Source organism: Emiliania huxleyi, assembly GCF_000372725.1.
Source record: "Emiliania huxleyi CCMP1516 chromosome Unknown EMIHUscaffold_169, whole genome shotgun sequence".
NCBI lineage: Eukaryota > Haptophyta > Isochrysidales > Noelaerhabdaceae > Emiliania > Emiliania huxleyi.
In genome coordinates, this window is record NW_005200892.1 from 154,259 (window position 1) to 174,312 (window position 20,054).

The window sequence follows — 20,054 nt, forward strand, 5'->3', positions numbered from 1 at the left end:
GGAGGGCGCGCCGCCCCGCACGTCGCCGCGCTCGCAGTGCCGCAGGAGCGCGAAAGACGCCGCGACGAATTCGTCGGCCGCTGCCGCCAGCTGCGGCGAGCAGCCCTCGAGTCGCTGGCGCAGCGGGGCGCGGTCGAGCTCGAAGACGGCATCGAGTTGCTCAGCCCGCCCGTCCGCCAGCACCGCGAGCTGGCGCACCGCCGTCTGCGCGTCCTCGCCGGTCTCCTCCGCGAGCTTCTCGAGCGAATCGAGCGTCGTGTCGCGGTGCTGGCGGAAAATCTTGAGCTCGATCGGCGACGCCGCCGCCGGCACGGCCGCCAACCCGCCGGCGGCGTCGCGCGCCACGCCGTCGGCGACCGGCGAGAGAGCGAACGGCACGCCAATGGCTGCAGCCATCGACGCGCTCCACGCCTCGAGCGCGATCCACGCCTCGCCGTCGCCGCGGCAAATCTTGTATGACCGGACCCCCGGCAGGAACAAGCACTCGGGCTGCTTGTCGCTCGCCTGCTCCAGCCAGCGGTTCGCGCGCTGCGCCGACACCTCGAGCGACTCGGTCAGCAAGTGCCGCGCCGGCGAGATGGCTTCGCCGGGCGAGACGTCGGCCTCGCTGCCGCGGATCACCTCCAGAACGACGGCGACCGCCTCCGCCCGCGAGGCAAAGGGGCGCCTAGATAAAGTTCGCCTGCCGTGAGAGTCGTCAAGCGCGGGGGAGAAGCGCTGCCGTGCGCACGGCGTACGTGACCCACTCGCCCCGGTAGTCGAAGACGCAGAACTTGGCAGCGGCGCCTACGAACTTGAAGTGCATCTCTGCGCCGCGCGCGTGTGTCTCTCGCGCCGAGAAAAGCGGTGTGTGTGTGTGTGTGTGTGTGTGTGTGTGTGTGTGTGTGTGTGTGTGTGTGTGTGTGTGTGTGTGTGTGTGGACTGTGCGGTGCGGTGTGGTGTGGTGTGTGCGCGCGCGTGAGTGCGCGTGCTGGGGCTGCCTCCGAACCACTCGTTGAGCGAGCCATCCTCAACGAACAGCTTGCTCATGCGCTCGCTGCGCAGCAGGTGGCCCTGCGCAACGAAGTGCGCGTAGGAGCCCCGCTGCTCCGTGGTCGGGGCGTCGGGCGCCACCGCGCGAGCGAGCGCGAGCTCGGCCCCATAGTAGCACGGGATCAAGCGCACAATCAGCTGCATAAGCTGGTCCGACCACGCGGTCACGCGACGCCGCACGCCGCTCCAGATCAGCGCGCGAAGGAAGTTGGCCTGAGCGGGATGCGAGTGGAGTAAGAGAGCAGAGCGACATGTGCCTGTGCGTGGCGCTGTGTGTGCACTGTGTGTGATGAGTCGGCGCGTGCAGGTGGCGGTGTGTGCCTCGGTGCACGCGGAGAATCGCGGGTCCTCCTTGACGTCCTCCAGCAGCTGGAAGAAGCCCGCCTCGGTGAGCGCGGCGCGCACGGTGGTGAAGGAGAGAATGACGGCGAGGGCCGCGCAGCCGAGGGCGGCCTCGCGGTGCGAGCAGGAGAGGACGCCCTTCAGCCAGCCGAGCCCCTCGACGTCGTCGACGAAGAGCTTCTCGAGCAGCCTGCCGATGCTCTCGTACACGGCGCGGAGCGGCGCGCCGCCGCCCTTGTCGAGCGCGGCCGCGTACATTGTTGCGATCTCATCCGCGTCGGTGGTCACCTTGGCCGAAGCTCCATGCTTTTGGCGGCGCAGCTCGGCCCGGACTCGCCGGATCAATGCTGCGATCATGGCGCTCTCGGAGTCGCCCGCTTGCACGTCGTCGGCCTCAGGAATCTCGCGCCTCGCGGCCTCGATGCCGGCGGCGGGCAGCGCCGCGTCGCCGGCGAGCCCCGCATCCGAGCTGGCCTCGTCCTCGTCCTCGTCCTTGCTGTCGTCCTCATCGCCGCCGCCGCTGCTGCCGCCACCGCCGCCGCCCCTGCTGCTGCCGCGCCGGGTCTCACCTGCTACATGGGTCGAGGAGACGCATTTTGCGCTCCGATCGAGAGGCTGCGAGTGAAGTGTCCAGGGCCGCAGATTGCGGCCCGACCGCGCATGCTACTCTAGGGGGCGCGCGACCGCGCCCTCCCAAGCCCGCTTCTTCGCGCCGCGCCCGCCGCCGCCGCCGCCGCTGCTGCCGCCACCGCCGCCGCCCCTGCTGCTGCCGCGCCGGGTCTCACCTGCTACATGGGTCGAGGAGACGCATTTTGCGCTCCGATCGAGAGGCTGCGAGTGGAGTGTCCAGGGCACCGCAGATTGCGGCCCGACCGCGCATGCTACTCTAGGGGGCGCGCGACCGCGCCCGCTGCGACGGCCCGCTGCGGCGCCTCAACCGAGCGCTTGGGCGGCGCAGGCCTCTTGGCTCCGCCGCGCTTCTTCTTCGGCGGTTCCTCGCTCTCCGAGCCGGACCACTCTGAGCCCGAGTTGTCTCTGCCGCCGTCGCTGTCCGAGGCAGACCACTCGCTGTCCGAGCTCATTGCCTTCCGAGGCGGCAGAGGGCGAGAAAACTTTCTTTTTTGTTTACTCTAGGCACGGGACTGGCGCGCACTGGCACTAACACAGGTACACCACGGGAGCCGAGTGTCGTGCGAGAAAAAGAATTTCTCCTCAAGCCAAAGAAACCCGGCGCCCTGTTCGCCTCGGCGCATGTCCGGCGCCCCCACATCCGCTTACGGCTTACACCCCTTCGGCTGCAGGAACGCCCCTGGTGTGCAGGATGGTTGTCATAGAGGACCCGCTCTTCCGGTCTCCCTGCGCGCGTCGGGCGGGTTGTCACGCTCGCCACCATCGCATGGAGCATGGTCCATGCACTGGTTGGGTAGTAGTCTAAGTTCTGAGCCTCGCGGCTTAACGGGTCTAAGTGTGGCTAGCCACGCTGGAGTGCTTACGCGGTCTAAGATCAGCGGGAGCCTCTTACACCGGCTAAGTCGGCCATGGCACGCGATATACGGCGCTCGCGCCCAAATTTTCTTCGCCTGCGCGGCGGGCGATCGATCCTCCTCATGCTCAGCAATCGCCGCCTCAGCATCCTCCTCTTCCGATTCTCGTTGCTGCTTCTTGAGCGCACTTCGGCGACATCTAGCCAAATAGTTCTCACAAATAGCCTCAAGCTCAAACAAACGCATGTCAGAGAAGCCTGTGTATGCTGGTCCTCTTTGAACGATCCGCGCGTGAGGTAGCATAGGGCCTTGTTGGCAGCAGCCAGCTTGTTGCGCTGCTTCGTTGCGATGAGCTGATTGGGATCGCAGAAGTGCATGCCAAGCACCGCCACGATCTTGAAGCAGAACACATCGCAACCGCATCGTCCGCACTGCCATCGGCATGCCGCGCCCGCCGCTTCGCCGCAGCCGCCTTAAGGCACGCATAGCGGCAGCACATGGTACGGTGCGCGTACTTGAGCAGGCGTTGCGCGCCGCAAGTAGCGCACTGGCCCTGGGAGACGGCGATATGGCGTCGTGCGCGGCATACGCTGGTCGGGACCGCGTCCAGGTATTTTTCGGGTAAACCTGGACTTTTGCAGGTATACCCGGGTTTTACCCGGAGTTGGCCTCGTGTCGTCTAAGTTCATGGCCCCCGGCCTTCCAGCGTCTAAGTCTGAGCCCGGCTCCGTGCGGGGGCTAAGTTGAGCGCTCGCTCGCTGCAGAGGCTAAGTGTAGAGCGACCCTCTAGCCCTACTACCCAACCATTGTCCATGCACGTTCGCGACATCGACCTCTTTCTGCTTTATGCGCGAATGACTTTCTCGCACCCACTAGTGCTACTGACTCTACCTCTAGCGGCGCGCTAGCGGCGCGCGGGATGACAACCGCCCAGCGCCTCTCTCTCACTCCCCGCTGGGACGCGTCCCAGTAGACGAGCCTCCCGCCGACGATTCGCGCGGGATGACCCACTTTCTACGGTCTGAATCGAGGCGATCGATCCCTGGTACAAACTCGCCGTCAGGCCCCGTGCCGCTAAACCTAAATGCCGGCAGGTCGCGCACCGCCGTCCTGCTAAATCGGCTCGGTACCGGCACGCTCACATCCGTGACAAAGGAGCGGAAGATGTCGTGCTCGCTCAGCTTGTCGCGGAACCGCGCGTGCGCAATCACCGCCCTCTCGAGCGCCTCGGTGATCCGTGCGTTCGACGTGTGCGAGCACCTACACGCGTCGCAGCAGCGCGCGCTCAAGGTGGCGGAAAGGGAGGCTCAAAGAGTAAAAAGCGAGGCGCCAGTGCGCGTGGAAGCGCTCGTGCAGGAAGAGGAGCTCCCACTCGGGCACGCGCACGTCCTGATCCTCCGTCTCGGCCAGGATGGGCCGCATGCAGAGCACCTTGTAGTCGGCTCCCGGCGGCCCCTCCCGCTCCACCCGCTCAATCGCGTGCGGCATCGCGCCGAGCCGGTCGACAAAGAAGACCATGCCCGCCTTGGTGTTGACCTTCCGCCGCTTCGTGGGGTCGCCACGCTTGCAGACAAACGGCCCGCCCCCCCGGGGGGCGCGCACGACGTCGGACGGGCGGGGCCGCTTGCGGCGCTGCTCGCGCGGCAGCTGCTCGTCCGAGTGGTGCCGGCCCTCGCGCAGGGCCTCGTCTATGCGGCGCTGCGCGGCGTCGGCAGGCATGTCAGGCGGGACGAACGGGCGGAGAAGATGGACCGGCAGCCATCGGCCCGTTCCGTCCTCCTCTCGAAGCACCCTCACCTGGCGCATCGCCGCGAGCGGTGAGACGGCCCGAGTGCCCTGGCCGCGCCGCGCCGTGCCCAGCTCTTCCTCTGGCAACTCGCCGACCACGTACACGTGGGCCCAGGATGAGCCGTGCTCCGGCTGGCCAAACACGGGGAGCGCTCGCGCAAGCAGCGCGCCAAGGGCGGATCCCAAGTTGGGAAAGTACATGCGCCGGGCCTCCGCAAACTGCTCCTGCGCGTCGACGACTTCCGTGACGCCGAGCTGAAAGAAGTCGATCTCGCGCACGTGCATGGTGGCGAGCGTGACACCGCCGACGCGCAGGGAGACGAAGAGCGGGTCCTCTATGACAACCATCCTGTGTGTGCGGGATTCCTCCAAGCGGAGAGGCTAATTGAAGAATTCTTGACCTTAGCCTCTCTCACAGCACACTGGCACGACAAGGGCGCGGACTGGCGCGGACTGGCACACACACAGGCTCACCACCGGAGCCGCCTAAGCGACTCCGTTAAGAACGGCAATGCACTCCGCACCATGCACAATGCCGCTCTCCCTGCACGCTAGCTCGTTCACCGTCTGCCACGCCACGGCGGTGTGGAGGACGACAGACAAGCGCTGCATCTGCAGCCCGTGCCAGTTCTTGGTGGTCCATGTGACCTCGTCCAGGTGCTGAGCGTGCGAAAGTTTGTTGCTCAGCTGGTTCGCCGCCTCCCTCAGGGTGCTGCGAACCTCCTAATTTCCAAAGCCTCCGAAAGCCTCAAAATCAAACAAACGTAAATCGCAATCCTGCTGCCGCGCAAAGGGGTAATCCCGCGACGGCAAACCCCGGAAAGTGCGGCAAAAATAAGCGCGTGCACGTGTAAGCGCGCATCTTAGCCAAGGCTCGCGCCAGCACGTGTAGGTGCTTGTGTCAGATACGCGCCCACACGTGCAGGTGCGAGCCCTAGCTAACATGAGCGCCTCCACGTGCAGATGCGCATTTGGCGAGCTCGCCAAATGCGCATCTGCACGTGGAGGCGCTCATGTTAGCTAGGGCTCGCACCTGCACGTGTGGGCGCGTATCTGACACAAGCACCTACACGTGCTGGCGCGAGCCTTGGCTAAGATGCGCGCCTACACGTGCAGGCGCTTATTTTTGCCGCACTTTCCGGGGTTTGCCCGCGGCGACGGCGTCAGAACTCATGTCACTCCTGTAGCGGCTTTTCTTCAATTTTGCGGGACACGCTGGTGCGCTCGTGCGTGTCGTCATCATCTGTCTAGCGTCCACCCATACCGCGTTGGTGTCCAGTCCGAGCCTGGCTGTTCTTCACCTTACTACCTACCTACCTACCTGCGCTTCTGAGCTCCCCGGCCCTGGATGTGCGGTTAATGACTGCACTCCAAGTGCTCCAAGTGCGCCAAGTGCTCCACGTGGAGTGTGCGAAACAAACGGCTGGAGGCGAACATAGCCTCGCCATCTCCGCCGACGCGCGACGGCGCCCTCTGGAGCTGGGGCTTTGGAGGCGACGGCCAGCTGGGCCACGGCGACGGGCAGGAGCAGCGGCAGCCGAAGAAGGTCGAGGCCTTGGCGGGGCAGCGCGTCGTCGCTGTGTCGGCTGGATTGGCTCACAGCCTCGCCCTCACCGCCAACGGCGCTGTCTGGAGCTGGGGCTGGGGAGGCTTTGGCAAGTCGGGCCACGGCGACCTGCAGGACCAGCTCGGCTGCTGCCCAAGAAGATCGAGGCGTGGGCGCCGGGGAGGCGTGGGCGCCGGGGCAGTGATGAGAAGGGCGAAAGGGTGCCAGCAGGCTCTGTGTTGGTGCCTCGGGCGTTTTCTTCTTTATAACGCGGCGAGCCCGCCTTGGTCCAGCGCGCCCGTCCCGACAGTCACTGCCCCGACGTCGAAAGGCTGGCAGCCCTTCCGAAAGAAATAGAGAGGAGGGCTCGCCGGAGAGGGCAGAGGCGACGAGTGAACTGCAGGTAGTGGGGAAGGCAGCCTCGATTGCCGTACAGTCATGGGTGCGGAACCGAACGACCAAGACCAAGGTCCAAGGCACCGGTTTGACACTACTCGCGAGACGCGAGTCGCGAGTACCATGCAACTCCAGACACAGAAACGCACACTGTCGCTCGAGCTGCTGCGCTCGCACACTCAGGCATGCCGTACCGTACGAGCCACCTCACGACTCTGCATGGTCGAGCACATCACCCTACCCTAACTCTAGCCGCCTCCGGAGACCGCGAGCGGCCTCCTACCTCACAAGCGGAAGTTGCCACACCGCACCGGCGCTGCGTCCCTCGACACCGATATGTGCGGCGGGGAGCCGCCGTCGCTGCCTCCCTCGCCGCCGGACTACAGCGGCGGGCCGCCGCCCCCCTCGCCGCAGAGCGGCGATGGCACGCGCAGCTCGTCGGCCCACAAGGCGCGCCTGGACAGTTCCGAGAAGGTTCGTCTCCGTGTGGGGAATACCTCGGCTACATCTCGCTGATACCTCGGCTGCAGCTCGGCTGCATCTCGGCTGCAACTCGCATCAGCTCGGGGATGCACGTCCGCGACTGTATCTCGGCAGTATCTCGGCTATATCTCGGCTATATCTCGCATCAGCTCGGGGATGCACGTCCGCGAGGCCGCGATGAAGTTCTGGAGGCGGGAGTAGAAGGGCTCGCTGTTGTGCAGGTCCTTGCACGCAACCTCAAAGTCCGCGTAGCTGGAGGCGTTGCCGCGCGGGTACAGCTCCGCGCCGCACGACGGCGAGAGGGCGCCGCAGAGCGGCGCGTTCGGGTCCGCACTGGACGGGTCAAAGGCCTGGTCGACGCACTGTCCGATGGCAGGCACGAACTCGACCAGACCCCCCCCGAGGGACTGCTCCCCCCACGACTGCAGCAGCGCGGCCTAGAAGGTTCCGAGACGGTTCCGAGAAGGGTCCGAGAAGGCTCCCCCCACGACTGCAGCAGCGCGGCCTAGAAGGTTCCGAGACGGTTCCGAGAAGGGTCCGAGAAGGCTCCCCCCACGACTGCAGCAGCGCGGCCTAGAAGGTTCCGAGACGGTTCCGAGAAGGCTCCGAGAAGGCTCCCCCCACGACTGCAGCAGCGCGGCCTAGAAGGTTCCGAGACGGTTCCGAGAAGGGTCCGAGAAGGCTCCCCCCAACGACTGCAGCAGCGCGGCCTAGAAGGTTCCGAGACGGTTCCGAGAAGGGTCCGAGAAGGCTCCCCCCAACGGCTGCAGCAGCGCGGCCTGGCCGATCGTGTAGACGGCGCACGCAAAGCCGAGCACAGCCATGCCGTACAGGAGGACGCGCCTGTTCACAGCCGGAGGTGTGAAGAGACGCTGTTCACAGCCATGCCGTACAGGAGTCCGACGCGCCCTGCGAGCGCGGCGGAGCAGAGCGAGAGCGACGCCCTGAACTCGTCGGCCCACAGCGCCCGCACCTCGCGGCGGGGTCCGTAGTTGACGTGCATCTCGCAGGCCGCGAGGAGGAGGGCGCCTAGAAGGGTCCAGGAAGGGTCCCGGAAGGGTCCCGGAAGGGTCCCCTCCAGGCCGCGAGGAGGAGGGCGCGGAGGAGGACGTGGTACTTGAGGTAGGTGTACTCCAGCGGGTAGTCGGGCTCGCTGCTTGGGTAGAGCCCCGGCACGAGCCGGCTCTCCTTGCCGCCGTCCCCGGCAGACGCGAGGTAGCAGCAGAGGCCGATCGCAAAATCGAGGGCGAGGACCGCGTTCGAGTAGAAGCCAACCAGCGTGCGGCCGCGCCTAGAAGGCTCCTAGAAGGCTCCTAGAAGGTTCCTAGAAGGTTCCTGGAAGCGAACCAGCGTGCGGCCGCGCCTAGAAGGCTCCTAGAAGGCTCCTAGAAGCTTCCTAGATGGTTCCTGGAGGCCAACCAGCGTGCGGCCGCGCCTAGAAGGCTCCTAGAAGGCTCCTAGAAGGTTCCTAGAAGGTTCCTGGAAGCGAACCAGCGTGCGGCCGCGCCTAGAAGGCTCCTAGAAGGCTCCTAGAAGGCTCCTAGAAGGTTTCTGGAGGCCAACCAGCGTGCGGCCGCGCCGCGACGCGATGGGGGACGAGGCGCGGGGCGAGTTGCTCTGCCGCTCCTCGTAGGCAGCGCGCGACTGGAGCGGCACGATCTGCTCGTACAGCAACTCGTCCAGCTCGAGGATAAACGCGACGGCGGCCTGTTCACAGCTCTCAGCTGTACAGGAGGCGGCGCCCCCTCCCTCACAGCTCGAGCTGTGAACAGGCGGCCGAGTTGAGGACGGTGTCTCGCAGGTGTCTCGGAGGTGTCTCGGAGGTGTCTCGGAGGTGTCTCGGAGGTGTCTCGGAGGTGTCTCGGAGGTGTCTCGCAGGTGTCTCGCAGGTGTCTCGGAGGTGTCTCGGAGGTGTCTCGGAGGTGTCTCGGAGGTGTCTCGGAGGTGTCTCGGAGGTGTCTCGCAGGTGTCTCGGAGGCGTCTCGGAGGTGTCTCGGAGGTGTCTCGGAGGTGTCTCGGAGGTGTCTCGGAGGTGTCTCGGAGGTGTCTCGGAGGTGTCTCGGAGGTGTCTCGCAGGTGTCTCGGAGGCGTCTCGGAGGTGTCTCGGAGGTGTCTCGGAGGTGTCTCGGAGGTGTCTCGGAGGTGTCTCGGAGGTGTCTCGGAGGTGTCTCGGAGGTGTCTCGGAGGTGTCTCGCAGGTGTCTCGGAGGCGTCTCGGAGGTGTCTCGGAGGTGTCTCGGAGGTGTCTCGGAGGTGTCTAGACGGCCGCCGAGTTGAGGACGATGTCGAGGGCGTTGTCCGCTTGCGCGTTGATGAGCGAAGTTGCAATGAGGCACATCCCAGGGAGCATGCACATCCGGATGCTCCAAAAGACCTGCAGCACGATCGCGAACACCGCGCGCACCGCCATGCCGGCGGCGGTCAGCGGGGCGGTCGGCTTGTACCGCTGCGCGGGCGGCGGGGGAAGCAGGATGGGCTCGAGGGGGCACATCGAGAGGATGGTGCCTTGCGTCTCTTGCCGTACGAGCAGGGAGAGGAGGAGGAGCGAGAAGGCGGAGCAGTAGATGTTGATGATCGGCACGCGCCCGTCCGTGGCCGCGTCGGCGTAGAAGAGCGAGTTGTCGACGAAGGGCTTGAAGGCGTTCGTGTCGTCGCGCAGCTTGAACAGCATCGAGACGTCGTACACGCCAAAGGCAAAGGTAAGCTGGATGAAGGCGAGCGCCGCAAGCAGCAGGATCTTGCCGCTCGCCGAGAGAAGGTTGACGCCACCCCACTCCTGCACGTCTCCGAAGGCGGTATCGAGACACCAGCCGTACATGTTGAAGACGCTGGAGACGTCCGCCTCCTCGAGCAGGTCGCCCTCCTTTGCGCTCGCATCCTCGGCCGCCGTGCTGAGAACCGAGTTCTCCTTGAGGCTGAATATGCCACTTGCCGACGGCGCCGCCGCCTCCTCCTCCATTTTGCGAACACGGGCCTGAAGCGAGGCCATCTGCGCATGAAGCAGCTCCAGCTGTGTAGCTTCGGCAGGCAGAGGAGGCCGCGGCTCGAGGTGCTCGTCCAGCTGCATCGCAGCCGGGAAAGGGCGTCAAAGCCGGCGGACCGGCGTTCGGTCGGTAACCGCCCTCTCGAGGTTTCTCCAGATGGATACATGTATCCTTTCTCTCTCGAGGTTCTCGGATATCCTTTGGCCGTTGGGTAGCGAGGATTGGTGTAACCCGAGCCACGGAGGCGTGTTTTCTGACGGCCGACCGTCAGTGCACGGAGTTGCCCCTTCTCCGACTGCCCCGGCTAGTTAGTTCCCGAGGTCGTCGGGTGTGACCCCTTCGTCCCCCGAGACCTAGCGCGGGTGGGTTGGAGGGGGGCTCGCTGCAAGGAAGGGCGGTGTAAGAAGCCGATCCCCGTAGTCCGCCCCGTTCCTCCCCATCGGGCCGCGTGAGCGGCCACGCCTCGCAGATTCGTTTTCGCGCCGCAGCAAAACTGGCCCCAGGAATTCTGGCTCCGGTTTCGTTGTCAAGCATAGGTTTCATTTTCTAGTCGGCCGTCCTAGGACGTACGTCATTTCCAGGTCTCGATTCGGTTCCGTAGTGTATCTCCGCGCAATGGGAGTTAGCGCGCTCGCTCGCAGAGCGGCGCCTGCTAGCCGAGCGCGAATGCCTGGGTCGCTGAGCTCGCGTCGGTGGCCAACTGCGCCTCCGTGGCGACGCGCTCCGGCCACGAGCGACGTGCCAATCTGCACTTTGAGCTCGCTTGGCAGCCGCCGAGTGCGAGAGGAATTTAAACGGCCGAGCCGGCCATAGCACTTTTTTCTTGGAGCAATGGAGGGCGTGTGTGAGTTGTAACATTGAGACTGGAACTCAGGAAGACATTTAGTGGAGCCCCTGTGCACAAAACGTAGAATAACGAGAGGGGCCATGTGTGCAGTGACCTCTGTCTGATGACCGCATGGGAGAACTCTGTCTCAGCCTGTCCGCAGCCCCGCGCGCGCCCACACTGCGCGCGGGGCGGCGGCGGCGGCCGCCGCCGCAGGGGCGGGAGAGCAGAGCTGGAGACGCAAGGCCAGAGAGGCCGGAGATTAAACTCGAAGAGGGAAACTCAGGAGCCAGCTTCTGCCGCGCGGGCATCAAAAGCCTATGCTCCCCTTGCCCCTCGACCACAGCCTCGCTACGCGGCGGCGCGATGCCGGCTCACTTAGGCGACGGCGCCGGCGAGCCGGTCGTGCCTAGAAAAAAGAAATCGCGGCGGCATGAAACGGACCGTCCGGGGATGGCAAGCGGGGCCGGCGAGCCGGTAGTGCCGTGCGACGTCCCTGGCACGGACAAGCGCATAGCTCCAAGCCCGCGGAGCTCGCTGCCGGCGTGCGCGCTCGCCTCGCGCGAGACGGGCGGGCTCGTGGTCGGCGAGCGGCCGGCGCCCTGCCCAAACGCCCACAGGCGCGAGGCCGACGAGTTGCGCGGCATGCCTCCGTGCGAGGAGGAGTAGTCCTGCGGACATGTCTCGGACATGTCATGGACGTGTCCTGGACGCGGCATGCCTCCGTGCGAGGAGGAGTAGTCCTTTGGCGAGGGTGCCGGCCCGTCCACGCCAGGCCCGCCACCTCCGCCGGCAAGGAAGGCGTTCCCGCCCTTGACGGACGGCTCCCGCGACGAGCCTGCGGTGAGAGAGAGGGTCACATTCATTAATACTACTCGTTAACTAATTAAGTAACGGACGGCTCGCGCGACGAGCATGGGGGTGAGGTAGGGTCAGGTGAGCTTCTCCACACAGACGCGGACAAGGGGTGCCGGGGCAGGGGGGGGCGACCCTCGCGACTCCACGTCGAAAAGACAGGAGCTCCGCGCATTCAAGCTGCAAGGCCCGGTGCGCGATGGTGATGTGTGTGTGTGTGTGCCTGCCTCGGACGAGGGCGGGGAGATGCGCCCGTTTGCCCAATTCCACAGCGTGAGCCCGACAGAGGAGCTGCGAGTCATGCCGCCGCCGCCGTCCATGCTCGACGCGACGGAGGACTCGCGCGACAGGGAGGAGCGCCTGCACACAGTACGTGTGCATGTGCATGTGCATGTCATGTTCATGTTCATGTTCATGTGCATGTGCATGAGTGGCGACTCCCGGTCATACAGCTACAGCTGCGAGAGAGAGCGAAGACGCGCCAGTTCCAGAGGCTGCTGTTGGACGCGACGGTCGGGATGCCTCCGGCACCCCCGGGGAGGGTGCCGCCCGCAAACTGCGCGCCGCCGTCCACGCTCGCGTCGCGGCTCGTAGCCGGCGTCGTCTGCGCAGACGGGCCAGTCGAGCGGCCGTTCGCCCAGTTCCAGAGAGTCGCGCCGACCGAGTCGGTGCGCGAGACGCTGCCGCCGTCGGAGGACGGGTACTCGGTGTTGCGCTGCGTCCAGTCGTGCATCGACGAGACGCCTGCGCCGGCCGGCGGCGGGTGAGCGAGGCAGCGCCGACGGCAAGCGCGCGAGGCGGTGCCGTCTTCTGAGCGCTGCGACGCGTGCGGTGCGCGCTGTGCGGAGCAAGGCGGTGCTCCTTTGGGGGGGGGGGGGCCGGTTCACTTTTGTTCCGGGGGGGCTTGTCGAGATTGGCCATCTGGGGCGGGTTAGAAAAACCGGGGTTTTTTTGTTCAATGGCGGGGGGGGGGGCAATAAGGGTTTCAGGCGGGGGCCCCCCCCCCCCCCCCCGACCTCCCCCCCTGTCCGTGTCCGCTCGGCGAAAGTGTTTCACTGCTCTCTCACTGTTGCACTGTCAAGATGCCGATGAATCATTTACCATCCGATGAATGGGCTTCCGTTTACTCGCTCGAGTACCTCGCATTTCACAGTGGGCCCCGACCTCGCATTTCTTCCAGTCCTGGCGGAGTCCGGCGGAGCCCCCCCCTGCCGGAAGCAAGGCGCGAGAAACACACACACACACACACACGACGCCAGCACACACACACACTTGAGCACTTGAGCACCGGATAGGGTCGATTCCGCGTGGTACGGGACCCCTCGATCGACCGTCTCGCCCTCCCTCTCTGGTGTGTTCATTGGGGGGGGTCATAACAAACACGGTACAGGATCGAGGTGCACGCTGCCGAAGCAGTGTCGTCCCCCCTCTCCCCGACGGCGATGAGAGGAATTCCCACGTTGAGAAGGGTATTGCAATCGCTCGGCATTCCCAATTCGAAGGTCCGGCGATTGGAAAGGCCGATCCCCGGGGACTTGGAGCACTTGGAGTGCAGTCATTAGCCTCACATCCAGGGCCGGGGAGCTGAGAAGCGCACCCAGCGGGCCGGATGATCGGGATCGGGCTACGGGCTAGAGAGCCCTGACCCCTAGGGGGGGTGCGCGTTCGCAGGGAGAGGGCCGTAAAGTAAACACGGGTCTCCGAGGGTTATAGTCCGCGCTCCAGGTTTCCCCTAGCAGCGGAGCGCCCGCTCTACTCGGAGCTAATAAACACCAGACACGCACACGACGTACATCCTCACTCGACGTCACCCCTCGAGGCTTCTCCGTTCGGCCTCCCCCCCTCGGTCCGGAGGGGCCCTCTTATCCCCTCGATCCTCCCCCCACTCGCTTTCCGCTGGTTGGGCAACGGATGCGGGGCCCGGCCCCCCCTCCTAGCCTTTTTCGGCCGCGGCCCCGCCGCCGTCTCGCCCTCTCTGCTTGATCCTGTTGACTCCGTCTCCGGCGATCCCGCGCCCGACTGACTCCCCGGGTGAGGGCGGCGGCATCATGTCTCGTCGCCCCCCTCTCCAGGAGGTCGGGCCGGCTCTCCCTGGTCAGCGAGTCGCGCCCGCACCCGTGGCCTCTCTATCGTTCTCGGCTCGCCCTCCCCTTCCTCCTGCTCCTCACTAAGCTCGGGAAGGCGCGGTCCCTCTTGTCGTAAATCACGGCGGTCCAGCCGACGCCGCGACGGGTCTACCCCCGGTGGGCTCGCACGGCCCGACTCCACTCGCAGAGGCCGAGTCAGCTCGACTCTCTCCTCCTCCGACAGTTGACTCCAGGCCTCACCCGGGGTCCTCCGATCCGGGGACGAGATTTTTATACGAGATCCCGCCGAGATACCCGAGGTGATGACGAGGAAAGAGAAATTTGCAGTCGGACCCCGATCGAGTCAGATCCCCCTTGTAAACGCGGAAGAGTTCAAAAATCTCTGTCTCTACACGTTGCGCAGGTTCCACCGGGTCAAGCCGAACTAACCCGGCAACGAGTTAATTTAATTACGAGTAGGAATGCGGGCGAGCGCTCGCGCTAGAGGAAAGCAAAAGCAAGAAAGAAAGAAAGAAAGAAAGAAAGAAAGAAAACAGACAAACCAAGGGAGGGATGGGAGGACGGCAAAAGCAAAAGACAGAACGCCGCGGGCCGTGTGTAATTCTTTTTCTCGCGATGTCCACGCGGCGCACAGCATACGTCAACCTGTGTACGTGCGGCTCTGCGCCACATGGCCTCCCCACACGGTGAGATTACGAGATGGCATGCTTTGGATATGCTACGGTTACTAGGTCGAATGCTCCATCAGCCAGGCGTCAAACTAGCAGGAGCGAGGGATCGCGAGATGCAGCGCGGCAGTCCCATCGCGAGGGCATCGCCTGCAGCTTGCGCGTCGTCGACTCCTCGCCAAGCTCATCCAGCCGAGCGCTGTATGTGGACGCCGTGATGAGATGCCTCCGGGCGACCGGGTGGGCAAGATAGAGCTGCGCAGAGTAGAAGAGCGCCACGCCGAGTGCCACCAACGCGAGGCCAGCGAGCTCGCACCCGCTCGTTGGCAGCTCGTGGAGAAGGATGGCGGAGCCGAGACAAGTGGCGACTAGGCGCAGACCGCTGGCGGCCGAGTGCCGAATTGTTCCGAGAGTGCGGTTGACCATGATTTGCAGGTAGTTGGCAGTTAGGTAGACACCCCAGGCCAGGCCAAAGAAGCTGGCCACACCGCCCGGCGAAAGGGCAAGGATGGCATGGAGAGACTTGCGGTCCCGCAGAGCAACAGAGAGCATCGACGGCAGCGCGCTCACCGAGAACTGCGCGAGCATGAGCTCGGAGCTACTGAGCAGCCCCTCGCTCAGTCTGTGGCTCAGCCTGACTGCGGTGGCCATCAGCACAGAAGCGCTCTGCAGGCCCATCCCGGCGAGGTCGAGCGAGGTGAAGGCGCCGTGACTAGCGAGGGCACCCTGCCCAAGCACGACCAGGCCAGTCCCGCTAAGCGTCAGGAGCAGGGTTGGGAAGAGCAGCGGCGGAAATTCTTCCTTGAGCACCAGCCGCGCCGCGACTGCGGTACAAAAGGGCGACAGCATCCCCACCATCTCAACGTTGTATGCGAGGGTCATTGTCGCAGATTGCAGGGTCGAGAGCATGCGGCCAAGCTGCAGCAGACCGTAGACGACAAAGGCCAGCATCCGCGCCCGCGGTCGGCCTCCTGCTCCCACACTGCAGGGTCGGCTCTCCAGCAGCGCTGCCGGGAGCAGGATCACGGCGTTAAGCGTCGCGACGCAGCCGAGGATGGCGACGCTCGAGGGCGAACCGCTCTCGAAGCGCTCGCGCGTTGTGATGTACCGCTGAAAGACGCCGCCAAGCCCTGCAAGAAGCGCGGACAGGATTGACATTGACCACAGGACACCCAACGACAAGGGTCGCCTATTGCCCTCCTTCGCAGGGGCTGCCTGACTCGCGTCATGCGGGTGCAACGCGTCTGCGGCCAAAGTCCAGAGGGAATCCACGGTGGCGTGCATGTCTTTGGCCAGCGGCAGCGCTGCGAATTGCAGGACGCGCTGGACTGTGGAGGAGGCGAGCGTTGTCAAGAGAGGATGTGCCGAGCGGAGGGTCGAGTGATGGAGCAGGAGCAGCATGCGCTTCGTGCTAAGGTGTGCGCAGAGGCCCGGCAGAATGGCATCGTCCGGTACGGCCTTCTTATCATGCTTCTTGCCGATCTTGACGCACGCCACGAGGCTCAGCTGCGCGTCGAGCTGCAGCGCCTGCAAGAAGCAATAGGTGGGGAATATTTGTCTATGTCTGATTGCCCATAGCCTCCTGCGAGAACTATTTGCCTCCTTGTGGGAGCGTGTGCTCGCTCGCCTGCAACTCGCCAGGGCCCCCTTCCTCAGCAACGGAACCGGCGAGGCCGACCAGTGGACGCCGGTCGGGCCGCTCAACACCTCGGCCTCGGCGCCACTCCGCCTGCCGCGCACGCAGCCGTGGCGCCCGTTTGGCCTCGAGCCGAGCGGCCGCAAGGCGCGCACGGCGGAGCGGCGCGGACCTGTCGCGTCTGCCGGGTGGACCGTCCGCCCGTTTGTAAACAGGTGCACGGCGGCTTCTCGATGGCGTGGAACGACGGGCAGGTCACCTTCGTCTCCATCCGCGGCGCCGGCCACCTCGCGCCACTCTACCGGCCGGCCGCCTCCTTCACGATGATGCGCGCCTTCCTCGCCGCCGAGCCGCTGCCGCCACCCTTCTACAAGTACCCCGAGAACAGCGCGCTGTGAGGCGCCGAGGGAGCAATGGAGCAGCGTCGCCCCTACTTTGCCTCCGCAAATCTGTCGCCAGTTCCTTCTGAGAGAGGGAAGGCTGAGGGCCGCGTCGCTGCGCAGCGGAACAAGAGGGCGCGCAGAAGCAGCGAGGCGGGAGCGGAGGGGCGTGCGCAAGACAAGACAGCGACGATGCGAGGTTGCGCGGCGCGCAAACGGTTGCGGCCCGTTGCGCGTGACCGACTTATTCTCCATGCATCTCTCCACCTCGGTCGGCGCTTGATGTCCCATGTACACTTGATCCCATGTCGCATGTGCCGTGTGCCGGAGGCGGTGACGCATGACGCATGTGAGGTGCCTCTGCAGACTGCACTTCTCTTGCATACGATAGTTTACATGCACTTCTCTCTCCTTTGCCCTTTCTTAAAAGAAAATTGCAAACGTGCGCCAGCGTGTACGCATGCGCTGTCGAGTGTCAACCCCGCGGGCAAGCCCGGACTCGTGAGTTCTCAGTTCTCGTGTCACCTCGCGCCGGGCCAAACGCCTCGACCGACGCCGGCCCGCCGTTGGGCGTGCCGCCACCGACAATCGCGCGGCGCAGGGTTGGGGCCAGGTTGAGCGCATCCGGCAGTGCGGGAGGCCTGTGAGGCGTGTGTGCCGAGTTCAGTTGCATTGCAGAGAGGGAGATTGCGCCGCAACACCGTGCATGGGCAGGCGAGCACGGAGAGAGGAGGAGTGCACACCACACGCGACCCGGCGCTGGAGCGTGACCACCGCGCGCGCCACAGGCCGAGACGAGGGCAGGTGTGTGTGCAGCATCTGACCGCGGGCGGGCCTGTCCTCGCCGTAGACCACGCCTTGCGGGCTCTGGCCGGGCAGAAAGCGCTTCGGGTCATATGCGCTGGCCCAGCCAACCTGAGCGGGTGGGAAGGGCACGATGCGCCGGCGCCCCAGCGTAGAGGCGTCGTGCACCCCTCTTTTTGGTTCTTTTGAAAGGGCACGATGTGACGCGGGGAGGGCGGAAGATGGGGCGAGGCATCGGAGGGCAGCGGCGCCTCGGCGGCGTCGTTCGAGATGCTTCCAGAGAGACCGTCTCTCCGGTCGGGCTGGTCGCAGTATTCGGCGCACGAGTCGAGACAGTAGCGGCCGCTCTTCGGCGCCACGCGGAAGCAGTTCGACTGGCAGTCCTGAAGGCAGTCGACGGCGGCAGAGCTGCGCAGCGGCGCGAGAGGCGCGGCGACAGCGGCGAAAAGCACGCCGCGGCGCGACACGGGCCACTGAGAGGCAACGCTCGAGGCCGCGGAGGTCGCGAAGGCTGCGGCAAGCATGCAAGAGGAGGCGCCTCGGAGGCGCCTCGGGCCTCGGGCTTCGGGCCTCGGGCCGGCGACGGAGAGGGCTGTGGTGCAGGCCGGCGAAGGAAGAAAAGAGAAAGGGCGCGGTCCGGGTTTTGCGAGGTCGTCAGGCTCGCCGCGGCGTCGGAGGACGCCGCCGTCGCCTAGACTCCCCTGCGTCACTACGTGCCTCCCCGTCTTTGTAGCCTGGCGTTTGTGCCCCGTTTGTGCCGCGTCCGTGGTCAACGGGCGTTCGACCACACCACCGGCCAAGGCTACGTCAAGTCACAGCGTGGCCACTACCATGATGGGATCTTCACCAAACGCAACAAGTTCAACCTGCTTCTCCACGAGACATTCGGCGGCGGCTTCTCGCCGCCAGCAGTTGCAAAGATCAACCGCCTTGCGCGCAAGGCTCAACGCTCGGGCGTTGACCGCACCGCGTACCCTCCCCACTCCCGCCTCTCATTTGTGTCACACCACGCGGAACGCATCTCCATCGCTTCGGTGAAGGGGGTGAACCGTGCCATCCTCGATCGCCGTGCAAAGCTCGCTTCCGAGCTCTCACGCCGCGCGTAGGGCCCTTAGGGGCCTAGAGAACACCTACCCCTCTCTCTTTTTTCTCCGCGTCCCGTGCGCCCGAGTTCATTTTATACAACAAGATGGCATCACGCTCGCACCTGCCGACCGCCGCCACGGCGGCGAGACGCCTTCTCCGCCACCGCGGCGCCGGCCACAGGCCAGCGCTAGGCAGCTGCCGGCCACACTGGGCCGGATTTGCCGGTAACCGTCGCCGCACACTCCTACGTCCACGCCGCTGTGACGTCTGGCGACGAGGCGCCGGCCGCCAAGCTTCATCGCCAAGGTGGTCGCTCGCTGGTCCTCTCGGCTCGGCCACGCATCGGCCCAGCTCACACGAGCTCCAGACAGCCACCAGTCGCCACGCGCAAAGCGTACGGGTCGCCGGCTCCCTGTTGTGCTCTCACGCTGGCCGGCGTAAAACTGTACTGGCAGTTGTCATGCCGTACCCGTCGCGTTTCGAAAGGGAGCCCTCAGTCGACGCCTCTACACGCACCGCGCCACCGCTCTCCACAACTGCTACCGTGGACATCAAGCTCCTCGACTCGATCTGCGGCTACGACGGCGCTCTAGCTGCTGGCTCTCGCGGGTGTCTGGCGACCCGCTCAGGCTTGCGAAACGACGGGCACCGGGTGGAGCGGCGGCGGCGGCGGCAGCGGCACGCGCGGGCGGACGGATTCGGACGGGGCGGAGCAGCGACCGCCTGGGCGGCCGCTGCTCTGTCTGCCAGAGCGCGCGCCGTCTGCGCAGCTCAAGCGCCGTCAGGTGCAGGGAAGCGTGGCGGCGCGGGGACGCGCGGCGGCGGTGGCGAGCAGGCGAGCGGCCCGCGCGCGGCGAGGCGGACAGGTGATCGGCAGGCGGGTGATGGGCCGCAGAGTGACCGCGCCCAGCGATCGGAGACGAGTCGATCGTCGCTCGGCCGCAGCTGACCTCGAAGGCGTGCGGAGCGCGACTGTTGGTGTCGGTGGGCGGCCGTCATGTGGCGAGGAGGGAGGACGACAAGTGCGCGTCGTACGGGTCGCTCTTCATCGGCCAGTCGAGCGGCACTCAAGTCGAGACCGACGCAACATGACGGGTTTTGACCCGGTACTTCGAACGCCCGTGAAATCTGCTCTGCCGCCAAAGCTTGTGACGAGCACTTGAGTGTGTGTGTGTGTGTGTGTGTGTGTGTGTGTGTGTGTGTGTGTGTGTGTGCTCCGCGCGCGCGTGAGGGGATCTGACTGCATGACACACATGTCCTCTTGTTGTGCGAATACTCATCATATGTCAGAGAAAATGTCATCATTTCTATGTCTGCTCCATCCCATGGTGCATGCAGCATGGAGACCATGCACTCTGGGCGCGACACCGACAGGGACCGACAGGGGCCAGCACCCACACTGCTTTCACGTTTCAGGAGTCGGCCCGCGGCCGCCGCGGCTGTCTCAGCCATCGCCAATACTGGAGGGCGCTTACGTTTCATTGCCCCAGGCACCACTTTTGTGTGTGGAGACGTTTCCCTTCGCCTTACCTTACCTTACCTGCAGCTGCACGGGGATCTCCCCTCTCTTTGGACCGTCCCGTTTTGAGATCTCTCGGTATAAGTGGGCGCCCGCCCGCAGCCTCCACGAGGGGGTCGCGCCCCCAATACATCACATC

General features: G+C 65.3%; 4 protein-coding genes across 4 annotated transcripts; 1 reads left to right on the top strand and 3 right to left on the bottom strand.

The window, feature by feature from the left end:
- The first annotated feature begins 1,671 nt into the window (after positions 1 to 1,671).
- On the top strand, positions 1,672 to 2,447 carry EMIHUDRAFT_364643 (hypothetical protein). The gene has a single exon (XM_005784689.1). The coding sequence runs from the start codon at positions 1,678 to 1,680 to the stop codon at positions 2,044 to 2,046; it is 369 nt and encodes a 122-aa protein (XP_005784746.1). The 5' UTR covers positions 1,672 to 1,677; the 3' UTR covers positions 2,047 to 2,447.
- Positions 2,448 to 4,118: 1,671 nt separating this feature from the next.
- EMIHUDRAFT_112448 (hypothetical protein) lies at positions 4,119 to 10,137 on the bottom strand (the record flags this gene model as incomplete). Its single annotated transcript, XM_005784690.1, has 7 exons — positions 4,119 to 4,981; positions 5,171 to 5,369; positions 7,308 to 7,508; positions 7,869 to 7,914; positions 8,189 to 8,373; positions 8,635 to 8,778; positions 9,475 to 10,137. 7 exons carry the CDS (start codon positions 10,135 to 10,137, stop codon positions 4,119 to 4,121), a joined length of 2,301 nt encoding a protein of 766 aa, XP_005784747.1.
- A 1,121-nt stretch (positions 10,138 to 11,258) lies between these two features.
- EMIHUDRAFT_231076 (hypothetical protein) lies at positions 11,259 to 12,468 on the bottom strand (the record flags this gene model as incomplete). Its single annotated transcript, XM_005784691.1, has 4 exons — positions 11,259 to 11,289; positions 11,325 to 11,529; positions 11,665 to 11,718; positions 12,192 to 12,468. 4 exons carry the CDS (start codon positions 12,466 to 12,468, stop codon positions 11,259 to 11,261), a joined length of 567 nt encoding a protein of 188 aa, XP_005784748.1.
- A 2,109-nt stretch (positions 12,469 to 14,577) lies between these two features.
- Positions 14,578 to 17,834, bottom strand: EMIHUDRAFT_112449 (hypothetical protein; the record flags this gene model as incomplete). Its single annotated transcript, XM_005784692.1, has 4 exons — positions 14,578 to 16,017; positions 16,156 to 16,493; positions 17,032 to 17,147; positions 17,422 to 17,834. The coding sequence occupies 4 exons, from the start codon at positions 17,832 to 17,834 to the stop codon at positions 14,578 to 14,580; spliced, it is 2,307 nt and encodes a 768-aa protein (XP_005784749.1).
- Between the last annotated feature and the right edge of the window lie 2,220 nt (positions 17,835 to 20,054).